This window comes from Drosophila kikkawai, chromosome 3L (assembly GCF_030179895.1).
Source record: "Drosophila kikkawai strain 14028-0561.14 chromosome 3L, DkikHiC1v2, whole genome shotgun sequence".
NCBI lineage: Eukaryota > Metazoa > Arthropoda > Insecta > Diptera > Drosophilidae > Drosophila > Drosophila kikkawai.
The window spans coordinates 8,543,995-8,560,811 of record NC_091730.1 but is presented as its reverse complement, the minus strand read 5'-3'; the positions used below and the strand labels follow the sequence as shown (position 1 = coordinate 8,560,811).

Sequence of the window (16,817 nt, the reverse complement as noted above, 5' to 3'; positions counted from 1 at the left end):
TATAATTCCAAGGAATCAATTACTCAAATTGGAATGTTCTTTTAACTATAATGTTCGATTATTACCGAACTGATAGAAAAAAAACAGTTAAAAGTATTACATTTCCTCCGGTATGGCTCCGAACCTATCCAGATGCCATCAATTCCAGGACAGAATTTGAAATACTAAACGGAAACTAGAAGTGGATGGTTTGAATATTAACGGGAAGCTCGGCTGTCAAACGACAGGTGCCTAATCAGGCATCGGGCTGGCCTTAACGTTTGGGCGCCAATTAATTATGTAACAAACACACTCACCGAGCGTTGTCCACCTCAACACGCTCTGTCTACTTTTTCTGCTCGGCAGGCTCAGGGAAAATGGGCGTGGGTTTTGTGTTGACATGAACAATGGTGCTACATAACTAATATTGTAGACAGAGATACTCTAGCTGGGGATATGGTAAATAATATGAATCAGACGAAGGAAGTGTACCTATTGAAGATGAGGCTCCGATGTTATTGGCCTCAATCTAAACCCTCCCAACCTGTGAAGTCCATTCAGGCTCCACCCTTATACAACCAATGCTCTACATCCCCTTAGGTGCCCAACAAGATATCAAATTAGTTCATTTTCAAAGTCATATAATTGCAGGCTGAGATAATATTGAAAGACATTTTCCTAAATCTAATCCTTAAGCCTAAGTTTACGTTATTTACGTTACGAGACCTCTTATTGAGTCAGTTTGTTTTAGATCCAATGAAAGGAAATAAAATTTAAGATAAGAAAGAACGCTTTTTCCTTTTTTACTTTACATTAAATAGATTAACTTATTAATATTCTTTTGAATCAATTAATTAATTAAGATGTGCAAACTATTTCAGAAGTCTTGGCGAAATTATAAGGATGGGTTCAGTTTTATTTTGTTGTTTTGCGGCTAGGCCGTACTCACGCTTTCTCCATCGACGTCAGCAGGCCTGATGACTGGTGATGTGTAGCTGTATGTGTTTTAAGTTATTTGAGGGACAAAACGATATTATAATTGCCAAATCTCCCAAAAAAAATTGCTAAATTACGACCGAAAAGGTTTATAAGTACGAATTCTTAAATCAAAAGCTCCTATATGCAAAATTAATTATATTTTAGACACTATCATTCATGTTTATCCGCTCCTGGAGCAGAGTGTGGGCCGGATCAGCCACCAGCTCTCAATACGGATATGTAATGCTACTTCCGTCGTTCGCGCTGATGAAGATGACACGCACTATGTGCGACAGGGATGGCCGCAATCCCTTGCGTGAGGCGTGAGCGGAACGAGACCAGCCCGCCAAGGTGTGGATGCGGCAGAGCGCACGCGATGTGGCAAAGATGCACGGCGATGTGGCAAAGAACGATGTGGCCACGAAAAAGACACACGGCGATCCAATAGGTGCGCCGAAGAAAAGCACGGTGATCCAATATGTGCACCGTGTGAGGGAACGGCGATCCAATATGCGCGCCGTGTGAGGGAACGGTGACACGTTAGCGAGGCGGTAAAGAAAATCCAAATCGAGGATCACCGCAATCGGCACGTGTATGGCCGCCGAAATGGGAAGCGCAGCCCCACGCTGTGCGTGCGAATGCTCCGATGACACGTGGCGTTGATCCCGCTGAGAAGCCACAGACAATGCCAACGATGAATGCCACAAATGACTGCCACCTCACGTGGTGGGCAATTGCTGGCAAAAACAATGCCGGTCGCTTGGACGACTCTGCCGATACGGCTGACGCAATATACGTTAGAGCACTAAATTTACTTAATATGGGTATGATTCGCTTTAACAAATACTGTCGGATCGACACGATGCTTGCGGATTTAGGATCGACAAAAATTAATCCGAACTCGGGGACGCCTTGTGAGAAAGAGAACGGAAGTGAGGGGATCCAATGTGACCGTGGCTTGCAAAAATCCTGTTCGCGAATTTTTGTGGTCTTTTTTAGGTCCTATCGCATATTAGCGATTTGGCAGGATCGTAACTTTAACAGCCCGGTTGTTTGAAAAATGTGGGCGATAAAACTTATCGAGTTGCCACACTGGCTCGATTCCCACAATGTATTTTATTGGTTTTTAAACAAAAAGAAATATTCTGGTAGATTATTTAATTGAGAGGTTTGGGTATGGTTTGAATATAAGACTCTTTTAGGGGAGACTTTCTTATAAATAATATAGGAATATATCAAATCAGAACTATAAAATAAGAACAGACTTCCTTAAATCACCTTGAATTGAAATAACTAAGATGTCACTGAATTTTTAATCCCAAAAGTGTGATATCAACTGAGATATGTATATATATTTTCATTATTTAAGCAAGATTGAAAGCGATTTCCTCGACGTTCTATGGTATCTAAGAGACATGTCACCTGGGATAAACTGCAGCCTTGGATCAATAAAAACAAAGGGAAAAGCTTCGGGAAAACCCCTCTTTCAAGATAGCAGAGTGCAATCTCTGCGACTTAATGGCTCTATCTAAAAATATATGACAGAGAGATTTGCCAAAAAAACGGACAAGTGTCAAAAGCTGCTTGACCAAAGCCGCCGCATCATCGCCCATCGAAGGGCCATAAATACTCTGCAAACACTTACACGAACACCCCCCTTCCCGTAGGGAGATTACGAATTCTAGGTGTGTCAGGTGGTGAGTGCTACCTTACATGCGATGTCTGCGACTGAACAGCGATCAGACGGCAGTGGAACTGCCAAGTGTTCGGTTGGGTCTTCTAGGTTTCCGAGCTTCTGGAATTGGTGCAACATGACTGGACGGGTTATCACTTTTAGTGTAGTGGCTCTGCTGGCGATCGTCGCCAGCTTGGGTTCTGTCAACGGTGAGTTTTTTGCCCATTTTATATTCCGATCAGGGGGTGTTAATCAGCGAGAAAGTGTTTCAAGCCAAAGCGGATTTTATGGCTTGTAGAGCAGGTCAGAAAACGGCAAAAGTGGTTTAAAAATCAGAACAGAGAGAAAAGTTACTTTAAGTTTTTTATATATTCATTTTTTTTTATTGTCATTATATTTATTTAACCTAGAAACAAGATCAGTGAGATCAGAATGAACTTAGATAATGAATCGTCGTTATATTCTTGATTGTGTTATCAGCATTTTTTTTAAATTTAATTTAATATCTTCAATATCAAAATCAATTAACCTTATCAAAAGCCACTAAGTGGCCTGATTGAGTTCATTTAATACACTTGATTACACTCAAGAGTTCCAGAGAAATCAAAGTTTATCTGCAAACTAGATTTATGAGTTAGCAATAAAAAATTAAGAACCTTTTAATAAGAAAAAGGATAGTATAATGAATTAAACAAGAAAGATTAAACTCACAAATTAATAAAATGTTGATACAATATCATATTTTCTTTATAGCTCGCAAGGGTTATGGCTCTGGTGAGCAGGATTGGGGTTTTGTGGATGTGAGAACTGGTGCCCATATGTTCTACTGGCTCTACTACACCACTGCCAATGTCACTAGCTACACGGAGCGTCCTCTGGCCATTTGGCTTCAAGGAGGACCAGGTGCCTCCTCCACGGGTTACGGCAACTTTGAGGAGCTGGGACCTCTTAAGCTGGATGGAAGCTATCGGGACTGGACCTGGGTGAAGGACATGAACGTCATGTTCATTGACAATCCCGTGGGCAGTGGCTTCAGCTACGTAGATGGATCTTCCTATTACACAACGAACAACAAGCAGATCGCTTTGGATCTGGTGGAGCTGATGAAGGGTTTCTATACGAACCATCCGGAATTCAAGACCGTGCCGCTGCACATTTTCTGCGAGAGCTACGGCGGAAAGATGGCTCCGGAGTTTGCCCTGGAGCTGTACTATGCCATCCAGCGTGGAGAGATCGAGAGCAACTTTGTTTCCGTGGCATTGGGAGATCCTTGGACCTCGCCCATTGACTCGGTGCTCTCCTGGGCTCCGTTCCTTCTGCAATTGGGAATTGTGGATCAGGATGGCCATGACAAGATCGAAGCTTCGGCTCTAAAGACCAAGGACTATGTCGATCGCGAGAAGTGGACGACGGCTACGCTGCAGTGGAGCTCCACGCAGTCGGTGGTGCTGCGCGAGTCGAAGGGTGTGGATTTCTATAATGTGGAGACTCCGACGCTGGGCGATACCTCCAAGCTGATGGCTAGGGCGGCCATGACTCCTGAACGTAGGATTGTTAATCAAACTAAGCCAACTGATCTTAATTGAGTTGTTTCCCACAGAGATCATGTACCGTACGCTGGTTAAGTTTGACGTGGACGAAGATAGAGACCAGCTGCTGGAGGATCTGATGCTGGGACCCGTCACTGAGGCTCTTGGAATCAATACCGGAGTGAAGTGGGGAGGCCAGAGCGGCACCACGTTCACCAAGCTGATGGGTGATTTCATGAAGCCCGCTGTGGATATCGGTGAGTAAAGGGAGTCTGTGATGTTAGATCTTACTTGCTAATTTCTAATCTTTTTTATAATATACTTTAGTGGGCGAGCTGCTGAACAACACCACCGTAAAGGTCGGCGTTTTCTCCGGTGGCCTTGACCTGATCTGCGCCACTCCTGGAGCCGTAAACTGGATCGCCGACATGGAATGGAACGACAAGGCTTCATATCTGGCCGCTTCCCGTGTGGGAATCACCGTGGATCGCGTCTTGGAGGGATACGAGAAGACCGCTGGAAACTTTAGCATGTTCTGGGTGAATCGCGCTGGACACATGGTGCCAGCCGATAATCCGGCGGCCATGTCCCACATCCTGCGTGAATTCACCAACTTTGGTTGATTGGGGCGCCATATTCTGTGGGAAAAGCAATAAAGATTATTTAAAAAGGAGGTTTTAATTTGAATTTAATTATTTATTTATTGTTTTCTGTAATCTAAAATTAAGTATGAATCACAAGTAATTATTACAAATCATAACTGATGCTAAAGGAACCCATCGATGCTTAACACTGTTCTTAAAGTACTTAAGAGTATTTAAAAGTCTGTTTCCTCGTATCCAACATTTGTATTTGTTTAATTAAGTTGTTTTTGCAGTTTGAGTACAAATTGATAACAGCCAGTTCATATCTGTGGAGAGCTTTTGTGTCAACTAATAGCGGTTTGTTTGTGCATCCGCTTCTTGGCCAGCTTAGTTGCGTATCTGTGAGATGTATTGCAAAGCTTTTCTCGCTTTTCTTTTAATTAAAAAACGCTTTAATTACCTGTGAAAATTCTGTGCGGCGATCGCTTTGCGGCGCTGCCACATCGCCAAAGTAACAGTAAAGTTGTCGCATGCGCAGTTTCGACCTTCTCTCACACACACCGACGCACACACGCAGCGGTAAATACAATTGCCACCCTCTCTCCGGGTAGCTGCCTCAGCTCTCTTTCTAGCTGCCGCTGCGCATGCTACTCGCGGGAGAGAGAGAGAGGGCGAGGGAGTCTCACACAGAGAGCGCGATGAGGAGATAAAGCGGCGGGCAGCTATTTTCGTTTTGCCTTCGTCTAGTCCGCATCGGTTTCGTACGACAGAACTGCCTACCGTTGGAAAATCACAATCAGCAGGGCAAATTACAATAACTGCAAGAACCTGCGACAGCTACAAACGGAATTAAATCGAAGCACACGGCAAAACGCAGCGAAAAGCCCGAGAAAAGCTAGCAATGACAAAATAATTTGAATTTGCTTGGCAGTCAACGCGCATAATCGTAGCCATCGCACCCATACACGTGCACTCGCTCAAACACACAGACGGGCGGCGCGGCGAGAGTGTGTGCGTGTGCCAGCGGGTGAGGTTTTTGCCGAGGGGGGTGGTGAGTGGGCGCAGCAGCAACAACACGAAAACAAACACAAATTGTGCCGTGTAAATTGCGGGCCGAGAAGCAGGAGAAACACAAACAATGCGGATACGCGAGAAACGCAAGTTGCAAAGGGAGCAGCGGGACAGGAAGGAGCAGAGGGAGCAAAAGGACTCCTCGAAGGCGGCGGCTAAGCGGGAGAAGGTAAGTGGCCACAGTAAAACGCCCCTTAAAGCGAATTTCCCCAGATTGAAACAGTAAAAAATAAAAATGGGGGCATTATCACTCTTGGCTGGCGTCGAAAAATTTAAAATATTAAATGGTTTTTGTATCTCACTTTTCCTGATATCACCTTAAAGATACCCAGATAAAACTATAGAATAGCTTATGACAGACTTTAGTTTTGTATTCTTTAAATTTAATTTATTTAAATCTTAAAATATTCGTTAATATTAAAACTCATTTATATGTGATATATTATTTAAAATGTAATTTTCTATTATATTTATCATTTCGAGCTTCTACCGTACATACTGTAACGTCCTAACCATCCTCTTTTCTCTTGTTCCCCAGTCTAGCGACGTGGAGGTTCTCACACCAGCTACTGCGCCTGCGCCTGCTTCTGCACCTGCTCCACCACCGGCATCGGCGGCGACAACAACACCACCCACTTCGGGGACCCCACCCGCGCCCAGTTTGCCGGCGGCCGAGAAGGTGGCCTTCGATAACCGCATCAAGCGTAAAAATGTGCTGGCCCTGAACGAGAAGGTGGCTGCTCTGCGGGAGTACGATCGGCTGCCGGTGTACAAGCATGTTGGGCGAATGTTCAACTGCAGTCCGGATCAGATCAAGAGGATCGTGCAGCAGCGCCAGGAGATACTCAACGCGTGGGAGCAGCGTACGCGACGCAGCCAGGATGCCAGGACAATGGAAACGAAAACCGTACGAGTGTCGATGCTGGGTAAGGCCGTCTACGACTGGATTCGCCGCATGATGTACTACAAGGACTTCAGCATCTCCGACGGCCTGATCCAGAAGATGGCCCTGCAGTTCAAGAGCTCGATGGGCCTGGCGCACTTCTTCCCACACCAGGAGTGGTGCGACAAGTTCCGGCGCACATACAGCATTAACCACAGCGACACTAAGCAGCTGAAGATCGGCTACACCCAGAGCTATTCGGTGCAAATCAAGGACATCGTCAAGGACGTTATGTCGGAGTGCATGCCCGAAGGCGGTCCGAACAATGAAGAGGAGGAAGACGAGGAGCCAAGCTTGGGAAGTCCGCTGAGCAGTAGTAATCATCGAAGCGAGGACGAGGATGACGACGTGGATGTGGACGGTGGCGATATCAGCGGCAGGGAAGATGACCTGGACGAAGGACAGGATATAAAGCCCTCCTTGACTGAGCTGAACCTCTCCCGGGCTATCCAGCCGCTGCCTCCGCTGGTCAGATTGCCTCTGCAGACCAACACTCCGCCGGGAACCTCCCAAAAAGTGCTCCTGGCCACGCCCATTGTGCCACCACAGGCGGCAGGCTCTGGTCAGCCCATGACCATGACTATTATACCACTGGCTACGCTGGCTCAGAGCATCACGCAGATTCCTTTGTCGCAGCAGAAGCAGCTGACGGAGAAGGAGAAGGGGCCGGCTGTGCCGCCACCCAAGTTGGAAATCAAACAGGAGAAGGACATCAAAACGGAGCCCTGCGACCCAGAGGAGTTTCATGCAGAACCCCAGCAGCAGCAACAGGAGAAGGAGCGGTCAAACCCCACAGCTGAGGCTCAAACCTCAAACGACAAAGATTTTGAAACCCTACCCGTGGTACACATCAAGCAAGAACCGGAGGCAGAGCCGGAAGCGGACATGGATCCCGAAGTCGATGATCCCGAGGAAGATGCAAACAATGGTCGCTCGAGTGTCACCTCGCTGGCCGAGGTTCTTGCCGCCAATGTCGAGGACGAGATGGAGTACATTGAGCAGATGCGACAGCGCAAGATGAGTTCACCTCCGACGATTGGAAAGCCGTCGAGCCATCGGCATGGAACTATGCGCCGGCACGAGTTAGCCCACGACGACAACAACAATGGGGAGTCTGGCGGAGGACGTGGCAGTGTCATTAGCTGCGCCGATGCCCGCAAGTACCTGAAACTCCTCGAGGAGTTTGCTCTCTACAAGGAGAATTACCGGTTGATCGGGCTAATCACACGGGCGGACGAGGTGATGCGGGAAATGGACGATGGGGCGGAATAGGATACCCCGAAAGAGGCACAGCTGAAGCCAAAGACAATGCATTGGCTATATAGAAACTGTCGCATCTTGAAGATGCAGTTCGGTCGGATGCAATCAATCATTAGATCTAAGGCCACCTTAATTTGTACTCAAACCAAAAATAAACGCAATCAAACCAATTACTAACGTCTGTAATCTTGTCCAGAAATCTAAGTGCCACTGGGTGGGTGTTATAAGGGGACAGCAGCGGTGGAAATAATATAACTGCCTGTTTATATATGTATGTAATATTTATAGAGAGATTGTGATAAAACCTTTGATCTCCCCAAAAGATTTTGATGGAAAATTTTGTTAGTCCAAGTGTTATAAGTAAAATATTCAAATATTTAACGAAAAGCTACATATATAATAAATCGAAATTTCTTAAAAATTAATAAATAATTTTACAAATTTGTTAATATAGAAAATACTAGCAAGGAAAAGCTTTCATTAGTCAATTGTATGCATTAAATGTTATTTTTCTATGATCAATTTTGGATTCGTTGCAATATGCAAACTTCTGCTGTCAAAAATAAGACTTCTTTGTTGACTAAAAAAAATTTTGTGTTTTTTATAATTTCAAAAAGTTAACTCCTATTCCCTTGACCTCTGTTGTGCCCTAGCCAGGGCTAAGACCCGTTGTTTCTGGCCAATTATTTGACCTGCATTGTGCCTTCATACAGCTATAGCCACTTATTCACGGCCAGCAAAGCCGTCTAAATATACGCGCCGATTTTTTTGTTCGGCGAGAGCGCATGTCTGCCCTTAGCTGCTTCTGTTTCTTCTCCCTCTGGCGGGCGGGTGGATGTGGGGGTGGCCGCCACCCTCTCTGGCTCTCTTTCTTTCTCTCACACACACTGCAACATATGGCAGTGAGCAAGAGAGAGCACCAATACAAAGGAAAAAATAGCTCAATCATTTCGATTCAATTTCCATTTCCGCGAGAAATTTTCCACTGCTGGGGAAGTATTTTTGGAAACGGTGCAAGACTTGTGGAAATATGTAAAAATTGTGTTATAAATACAAAGATGTGCTGGGCAGATTTCAATCGGCAATCTTGATTGCAGTAAATTTGGGAATTGCGCATGTCTGCCCTTAGCTTCAGCCTGAACGTTTTGTTGCTCTCAGCTTAGCTCTCTCTCTCTCTCTCTCACGCACACACTGGTAATGACAATGCAGGGGAGTTGGAGTTCTTTGTTTATAATTTGGATTGACAAGAGTTACAATTTAATATAATATAATTTAAATAATATGCCTAAGAAAAGCGTACATATTTCATATTATTTTACTCTGGCTGAACAAATACGAGTAAGATAATGCGCATTTTCGGACATGATTGATTGACTTGCATGCCTGTGTGTGTGAGAGCACGAGCAAAACAAAAGCCAAAACAGAAACAAATCACACCTACAGCCATGGACGCCCGCTCAATGCCGTCAGCGTCAGCCAACTAATCAATCAATCAGTCAATCGACACACACATACACACACGGCCAATGCTCGTTTCATCTCCATCAACGATTCATTTCGGGATTGGCGCTTGAACAGGGAGCACAACAACGCCGGCTGGCAGTGGAGGAGCGGACAGCAAAAACAACAACAAATTTCACGGTGTGTTCAAGCATTTCAGCGCTGCCCACTCGGTATTTTAACCAAGTGGGCAACGCTGCAGCAGCTGTAAACAAAAAACAGCCGCTTAGAGCGCCAAATATATTTTCAAACACAACAAAAATCTTTCCAATTAAATTAATTAATTTCCCCCACAGATGACATCTACTCTGCCCGATCGCTTTAGTGCAGGCAAGCGTCAGTTCTGGCGCGAGTTCCTGGCTCTCTACCAGGGCATGCCGCAGCTGTGGGATGCCCACCATGTCAACTATCGGAACAAGGATCTCCGTAATCGGGCCTACGAGCTGCTGGAGACGAAGCTCCGGGAGATTCAGCCAAATGCCACGCGCACCGAGGTGGGCAGACGAATCAACATCTTTCGGACCAATTACAGGCGCGAGCAGATGCGAATCCTTAAGCAAAAGGAACTCGGGCTGCATTCGGATTTGTGCAAGCCGACGTTGTGGTTCTACGACTATATGGGCTTCCTGCTGACCCAGGAGACGTTCCAGCACAGGACGAGGAAGGGCCGGACTGCCACAGCCAGTGGCAAGCAGAGAAATAGCTTTCGCTGTGCCAAGGAAGTAAGTTTTCCAAATGTTTTCCTCTCCGTTCCTCTCATATGTCTCCTTTTAGGCATCTGCAGATCCCCCGGACAGTGTGTGCGATTGGCAGATGAAGGATAGCACTGTTACCAACTATCTGCCGGAGCCAGCTACCCCGCAATCGGAGGAGGCCTCCCTGCTCAGCCCAAAGGTGGAGATAATCGAAGCGGATGAGGGCAACCCAACGCATGAAATGGAGCTCAAGGATGATCTCAAAGAGGAAGCGAATATGTCAGAAATTCCAGGAAGTTCAGAGCCCACCTGCTCTACGCATCACGCAGATGCCGGCAACGGATACGGAAGTGGTAGCACTCGAAATCACAGCCTCAGCGAATCCTCCGAAGTGCTGGCCAAGTCCTGGGCCATTCAGTACGAGGAGATGGAACCCACGCAGCGTATCCTGGCACGAAAGGCCATTGCGGATATACTCTTTGAGGGCTGCATGGGAAATCTACGAATAAATCGCGGCGATCCAAAAAACACGGTGGGAAATTATCTGTAAACTTATAATATTATTTAATATAAGAATATTTTCCTAACATGTAACATTGCCAAAAGAAAACCAGTTGATTTTCCATTTACATTTTGAGAATTGTTAATTTTTTAAAGAAAACTCAGGCCTTTATTAAATAACTATTATTATTTAAAGATAAACGAAAAATATTGAATGTGAAAACAACAATAAATGTATTAGATTTGGGAAGGTTATAAGGTTTATAAATAATACTATTTTGTAATTTCTTTATTTTAGATAAATTCAAATCTCGCGCCAAACTAGCCCGCTTTTCCAGGACTGCCCACTTGCCGCGCTTGCCACAAGTATGCAGCCCTGTGACGCATTGGCAACAGCTGCTTCTAAAACGCTTCATATTTTGTTTGGTTTTGTTTTTTAAGAGTTCCACCCTTTCTTCTAGAAATGACAGAGACTTTCCCTCATCCAGCCGTGGCCTAACAGGTGCACGGCTGAGGTGTCATCTCCCGGTAAGCAGTCACGGTTGGCCGCGGTGGAGGATTATTAATTAGCCGAACATTTCCTGTAAGACAAGACGCAGCCTGCTGGCCACTTGAATCCTTTTAAATGCTTTTGGGTTTCTTGATGTAAACAAGTCTTCTGGAGCGCTTGGAGTATTCTTATAAGCTATTACATGGTCCAGTTACAAGCACTGTCCAGAAAAGTTTGAAAGTGGCCACACCTAGTCACCTTGTAAGTAATTGTCAAAGAGCTTCCCCCTTAAAATTCAATTCCAATTCATAATTTCAGGCTGCAGTTCGTTTGTCATCAGTTCGTTTGCTCTCTAAAGAAGCTTCTCCAAACTTTTAATGATGCAAAAGTGCAGTGAACTTGGCAGCAATCCCGAGTAAGTCTCTCTCAATATCACTTTTCTCCTTGGATTCCCATAATTTCACCATTCTAGAGCCTGGCAGCAACTCTTTCGCTTTGGCAAAAACAGACTGAAAGTAAAAAAGGGGCCAAATGGCCATTATCTTGAGCCCGAGTGTCGGGACGAGCTGCAGAAGACCCTACCTGCCAAGGACTTTGATTCACTGATGTCCTCGGTGGCTACCTGGATGGCACGTCTCGATGAAAAGGATAAAAAGGTGCGACGCCTACGTAAAACAGTGAAAGTGCCTAAAAAATTACAATCAGAACCGCCTGTGGAGCAACAGACGTCTGAGGATGGCGATAACGTGGTTGACCTGTGCAGTGACGTCGAAGAAAAGGATGGGATTGGCGAGAGCGAAGATTCGCTTGACACCGAAACCGTTCTCTCGCATTCCTCTGTCATAGTCATCGACGACGATCTGGGCGAGGTTAACCTAAGGGACTTTGCGGATCATATCGAAGGCAAAACAGTGAAAAAGAATAACCAGAAGGAGCAAAACACCACACAGGACCTGATAAAAAAGTTTCTGGGTCCGCGAGAGTCGGATGCATTGCGACGGTCCCTGAAAACGTATGCAAACAAAAGAAAACCCAAGGTAAATGGAGAAACCACAAGTGAAGCCATGAACACAAACAAGGATCCAAAGATCCTGCGAGAAGTAAACCGGGAAGCAAGCCGAGAAGCTGGTCAAGTTACCAAAGCGGATTTAGCCCCCACTAGAATTACTCTGATAACTTCTGGTGATTCCCAGCAGAGAGTCCAGATAGTTACAGAACCCACTGCCTACTACGACCTCATAAAGAAAACTAATGAAAGTGAATTGGGATCCAAATCAGAACCTGAAGTACGTGGAAATGCCAAGGAAAATGAGCCCAAGAAAGGATACAACTCAAAGCAGGCAGCTGGAGGACAGACCAAAGAAGGAGCCCTTCCAGAAGACTCCTCGAGAAATCAAAGAGTGGGGCAGGATAATCGCGTTCCCCAGATACGCATACGCACTGACCTTGGTGCTGATCAAAGGGATGTTATTCGCGTTCGCACCGATCTGTTGCTTGAGCAGTCGCCACAAGAATCTCAATATTCTTTGAGTAACCAAACTCCATCCGCAGAAACCTTAGTGCCTGAAAGATCAGCTAAAAAGCGAACGTTGCCGGAGGCTCAGAGTTCACAGCATCCGCCTAAAAGACCCACCCTGCAATCCCAGTATCCTCAGTATGGACCAGATGCAGCCCCCTCCACCTCCTCCTCCTGTCAGCTCAGTATTTCTATTAGCCCCGGATATCCATCAAGTACCTCAAACTATCAGGGGAATCCTGCACCAGTCCCAGTCCCACTTCCCCCAGTGAATCCCACGCCAGCTAGAGCTCCTCTAGTTAATCCCGCTCCTGCACCACCAGTTGTCACCGTTAAATACAGACTTATTGCTCCTGCGTCAGTTACCAGCACCTCCGCCACCAGCAGCTATCCACGAAATGTCTCTAACAGCTGCCAGGCAAACCTCCCCTCCCTTCCTACTTCTGTGAGTTCTGCATCGGCCAGCTCTTCCGGATATCCGTCGTCTGGCAGCCATATGTGTCCCGTAACCAGTACTTCCAGCCATCAACCAAATAACCCTGCGAATCCGGCTCCGGTTGCCAATCCTATGACGTCGCCCGTTATACCAATGATAACCAACTATCCACCAAGCTATCAATACCAACCTTCAGTGCCGTTGCCTGCTGCACCAGTCGGTACATCAATGTATCCACCAGGTGCTCCAGCTGCTCCACTTCCGCCCTTAAGTTATCCCCAAGCTCAGCCACTTGTCGCACCAGCTCCAGCCACTGCGATGGCTTCTAATGGTACAATCAATCTGGACAACATTATGAACATGCTCAGCCAAGTGGAGCTCTTTGCCTTCAAGCAAGCGAATCAGGAGGCCTATGCTCTCGCTGGAAAGTTGCGGGACAGCCTCCTGAGGGGAGTGCCTTTCGGGCAACGTCGATAGATTTGCTTTGATTTTGTATTTAAAATATATTCTAGGTGTTAATTTTGAATACATATTCTAAAGATTGGTTATTTACCTTCAATAAAAAATGAATATTATTTAGTATTACAGAATTATTTTAAGTGTATGCCCAAAAGCAATAAAATAAATGTTTGAATTCAAAAAACACAAAAATAAATAAGAAATGTTTACAGTTTGAATTCGTTTGGAAAATATTAAAAACTATTATATACAAATATTTTAAACTGTTTTTATTTTTATTTTGTAAGGTTTTTTTGTCTTTAATATGAAATTTAAAGGATTTGGCTGAAATAACATATTTGCCGTTTAAGTTACCTTTTTAAACCTTTCAGCTTGTTTTTAATTCACTAAAATTCAATAAATGTTAAAGAATTATTAGACCTTATTACCATAACTCTCATATTTGGAATTTGTTTTTTTAATTTAAATTTTCAAAGGCTTGAAAATATTTCCTTTTAAAGTAAACCTTTGGTTTAACAGAATAAACCAAGCTATTTTGTTTGTGCCTAGACTGCACTGATCATCTGAAAATAGTTTTCTAAATGATTTATCCAGCTGTTGCCGTAGCTGCACCTGTGCCCTTTAAGTTCACAAGATGCGCTGGAACCTCTTTAGATTGCGCCTGCTGCCCTCCTGACAGACTGACATCCCACAGATGCGGTGGAGATATTAGGTCTGCAGCAAATATTGGATAAGTTCAAAAGTTTATGACTAAGGTCAAGTTAGGTTGCCTATTTGATACCTTAATAATAAATAATTAATAAAATAATAAATATATAAAATAATAAATGATATATAAATATATATATGATATATAATATATATTTTTTGTATATATAAAAAGGAATATAGCATCTAAAATGTTTTTAAATATAAAATATTGCCTAATCTAACCCTAAAATATTGCCACTAATATATAACAAAGCAAAAGATATAATTAATTTGTTGTTCCAATAATATTTTCCATAATAAACCATCAATCAAAGTACTAAATTCTTGACCCCTCCTGTATATGATTACCATTTAGCTAGACAACTGCAGGGAAAAATTCAAATCGCCGCAAGACGTTGGATTGGTGGGGCTGGTTCTCTGAGCTGTTGTAGCACTTTGCACCTGTCGTCCGCCCAACGCAAGTGAAAAATCAAGCGCAGCTTTAATTGATACAACACAGCCACTGTGGGAAGGAGTGGGGTTCCGATGCTCCATGGCTGCCCCATGCTGCAAGCAGGAGACTGGATACAAGAGGCTGGGTGCGATGGGATGCTGGGCGATGGGCAGTTGCAATCGCCAGTTGCAGTTGCAAACTAGTCGCGGCAAAAATGCTGTAAGAAATGCAAGGCAGCTGCCGCTGAAAAAGGATGATGAGGAGGAAGGGAGTGAGTCCCACAAGTCGTTGTCTCGGGGAGGAAAAAGCGCCCTTCGAGGGGCCGAGTCCTAAATGGGCATTGAAATTAAATGCAGCTGCTTTAATGATGATGCAGCTTGGGCAGGGGTTCCGATTCAGAGATGCCAGCTGGGCTGTCCTTCATCAGATTTATCTATAAATACAGTGAGCTAAGGCTAACAGCAAGAGTATAAATAAAGTTTGTAGATATATTAATGATATATTTGTAAATTCTTTTTTTTTAGAATTATATTTAGGTTACAAATAATGTTTAAAAATTGAATTGGTTTTGATTTTCAGTTTAAAATGCCCTTTTTAGAAGTATTTGTTCATGATTAATATAATAAAACCTTCCTCAAGGCGTTAAAAATCAGTCAAAGGTTTTATAAACACTCTTCCACGGGTATTAAAATATTTTGAATTATCGTAGTACCTTAAACTAGGGCTCCCTGCCATCACTGATCGAATAGGACCCGATAGAAGGCGAGGATCCGGCATGGACAAATCTGTGAATATGCCAGAAAAATGCTGCCCCCCAGTGGGCGTGTATGGTGGGGCGTGGCTGGGCAGCCACGACTGCGCCGGTGGCCAGCGATTCCCTCAACCTGGTGGGCGCCAGCAATCTGCAATCTGCAACAGGCACAGCAGCAACATCAACAGCAACAGCAACGGCAACAATCTGCAGCAAACACGGCGCCTTTTTACCTTTTTGGGAATTTAATGGGAGTTGCCGTTGCCTTTTTTGGTTCAACAAAATCAAGCAACAAAAATCTCTTTTTATCGTTTGCTGAGATGATGATGATATCGTTTGTTTGTTTGCTTGCTTGCCAGCAGCTGTACTGGCATAAAAATAAACGCGATTCGAGATGCCTAGCCTGGGCAAAAAGGCTCAGCATTTAGGCTTAAACTGCGCCCCAAATGATTGCAATTTGGCCAGAACCAAAGCCAAAGCCCAAGCTTAAGGCGGATACAGGTCCATATCCAGAGCCCAGCCCTAGTGGCACGATTCAATCATGGACAGCACACGATCTGCTTCGATCTGGCTCGGTTTTCCCCTCATCAATAAATGGAGAGGATCTTGGACAGAGGTCAATTTAAAGCTAATGCTAAAGCTTTGCGGCAATGTACGATAAATTCCCATTAATGCTACACTTAAGAAGACTTTTTTATGGTTCATAAATTAAACTATTATGGGATAACACATGTTGTGTAAATTCAAGACATGATATAATTGAGATGAGTTACTCTAAAAGTTTTCATCTCTTAATAAACTTTATACCGTGAAAACCTTGCTTTCTCCTTCGCTTAAAATCACACCTTTCCCACATGAAAATTCTTCACAAATTTCAGCTAAAACTACATTCTAATTGAAACAAAGTTCATTGTTTTTCTATATTCCCATGATAGAGCCTTTTTGTGAAGCCCAAATATGTGAGCAAACAGGGAAAACAATAACGAATTGCATTTCCCACACATTCACAGCGCGGCACGCGTCGAAAACCACCCCGAAATCAGAAACGCATCCGGCGGATTGCAGGTGTGCGGGCAAAAGATACTCTTACTATACTAGTACTACATATACATATAGTATAAGCCATATAGGGGTGCGATCCAATTCGATGCACGGGCTTATCACAGCCTTGGTTAGACAGGCTGTTGCTTCTCAGCAGCTCGTCGCGAGAACGGAGAATCCCGGGAGTCACACGAGAACCGAAACAGTTGTGGGACTGGGAATGGAACCCACATACCATGGTAAGAGGGTGGGCTTCGTGTGTCGT

The 16,817-nt window shown here is 44.5% G+C and overlaps 4 protein-coding genes across 5 annotated transcripts; all 4 read left to right on the top strand.

Moving 5' to 3' along the window:
* The first annotated feature begins 2,272 nt into the window (after nucleotides 1–2,272).
* hiro (highroad) lies at nucleotides 2,273–4,834 on the top strand. Its single transcript, XM_017163889.2, has 4 exons — nucleotides 2,273–2,841; nucleotides 3,386–4,177; nucleotides 4,233–4,418; nucleotides 4,489–4,834. The coding sequence occupies exons 1-4, from the start codon at nucleotides 2,676–2,678 to the stop codon at nucleotides 4,782–4,784; spliced, it is 1,440 nt and encodes a 479-aa protein (XP_017019378.2). The 5' UTR covers nucleotides 2,273–2,675; the 3' UTR covers nucleotides 4,785–4,834.
* Nucleotides 4,835–5,452: 618 nt separating this feature from the next.
* ebd1 (earthbound 1) lies at nucleotides 5,453–8,190 on the top strand. The gene is made up of 2 exons (XM_017175117.2): nucleotides 5,453–5,985; nucleotides 6,355–8,190. The coding sequence occupies exons 1-2, from the start codon at nucleotides 5,884–5,886 to the stop codon at nucleotides 8,029–8,031; spliced, it is 1,779 nt and encodes a 592-aa protein (XP_017030606.1). The 5' UTR covers nucleotides 5,453–5,883; the 3' UTR covers nucleotides 8,032–8,190.
* A 1,226-nt stretch (nucleotides 8,191–9,416) lies between these two features.
* Nucleotides 9,417–10,843, top strand: LOC108072666 (uncharacterized). The gene is made up of 3 exons (XM_017174917.3): nucleotides 9,417–9,660; nucleotides 9,816–10,241; nucleotides 10,294–10,843. Exons 2-3 carry the CDS (start codon nucleotides 9,816–9,818, stop codon nucleotides 10,762–10,764), a joined length of 897 nt encoding a protein of 298 aa, XP_017030406.1. The 5' UTR covers nucleotides 9,417–9,660; the 3' UTR covers nucleotides 10,765–10,843.
* A 260-nt stretch (nucleotides 10,844–11,103) lies between these two features.
* On the top strand, nucleotides 11,104–13,872 carry LOC108080407 (uncharacterized). 2 transcript variants are annotated; one of them, XM_017164114.3, is made up of 4 exons: nucleotides 11,104–11,243; nucleotides 11,304–11,466; nucleotides 11,524–11,620; nucleotides 11,678–13,872. In XM_017164114.3, the coding sequence occupies exons 3-4, from the start codon at nucleotides 11,583–11,585 to the stop codon at nucleotides 13,632–13,634; spliced, it is 1,995 nt and encodes a 664-aa protein (XP_017019603.1). In that variant the 5' UTR covers nucleotides 11,104–11,243; nucleotides 11,304–11,466; nucleotides 11,524–11,582; the 3' UTR covers nucleotides 13,635–13,872. The 2 variants fall into 2 exon arrangements, with proteins under 2 accessions (XP_017019603.1, XP_017019604.1); XM_017164115.3 differs by having other exon boundaries at nucleotides 11,137–11,243; nucleotides 11,309–11,466.
* The last annotated feature ends 2,945 nt before the right edge of the window (nucleotides 13,873–16,817 follow it).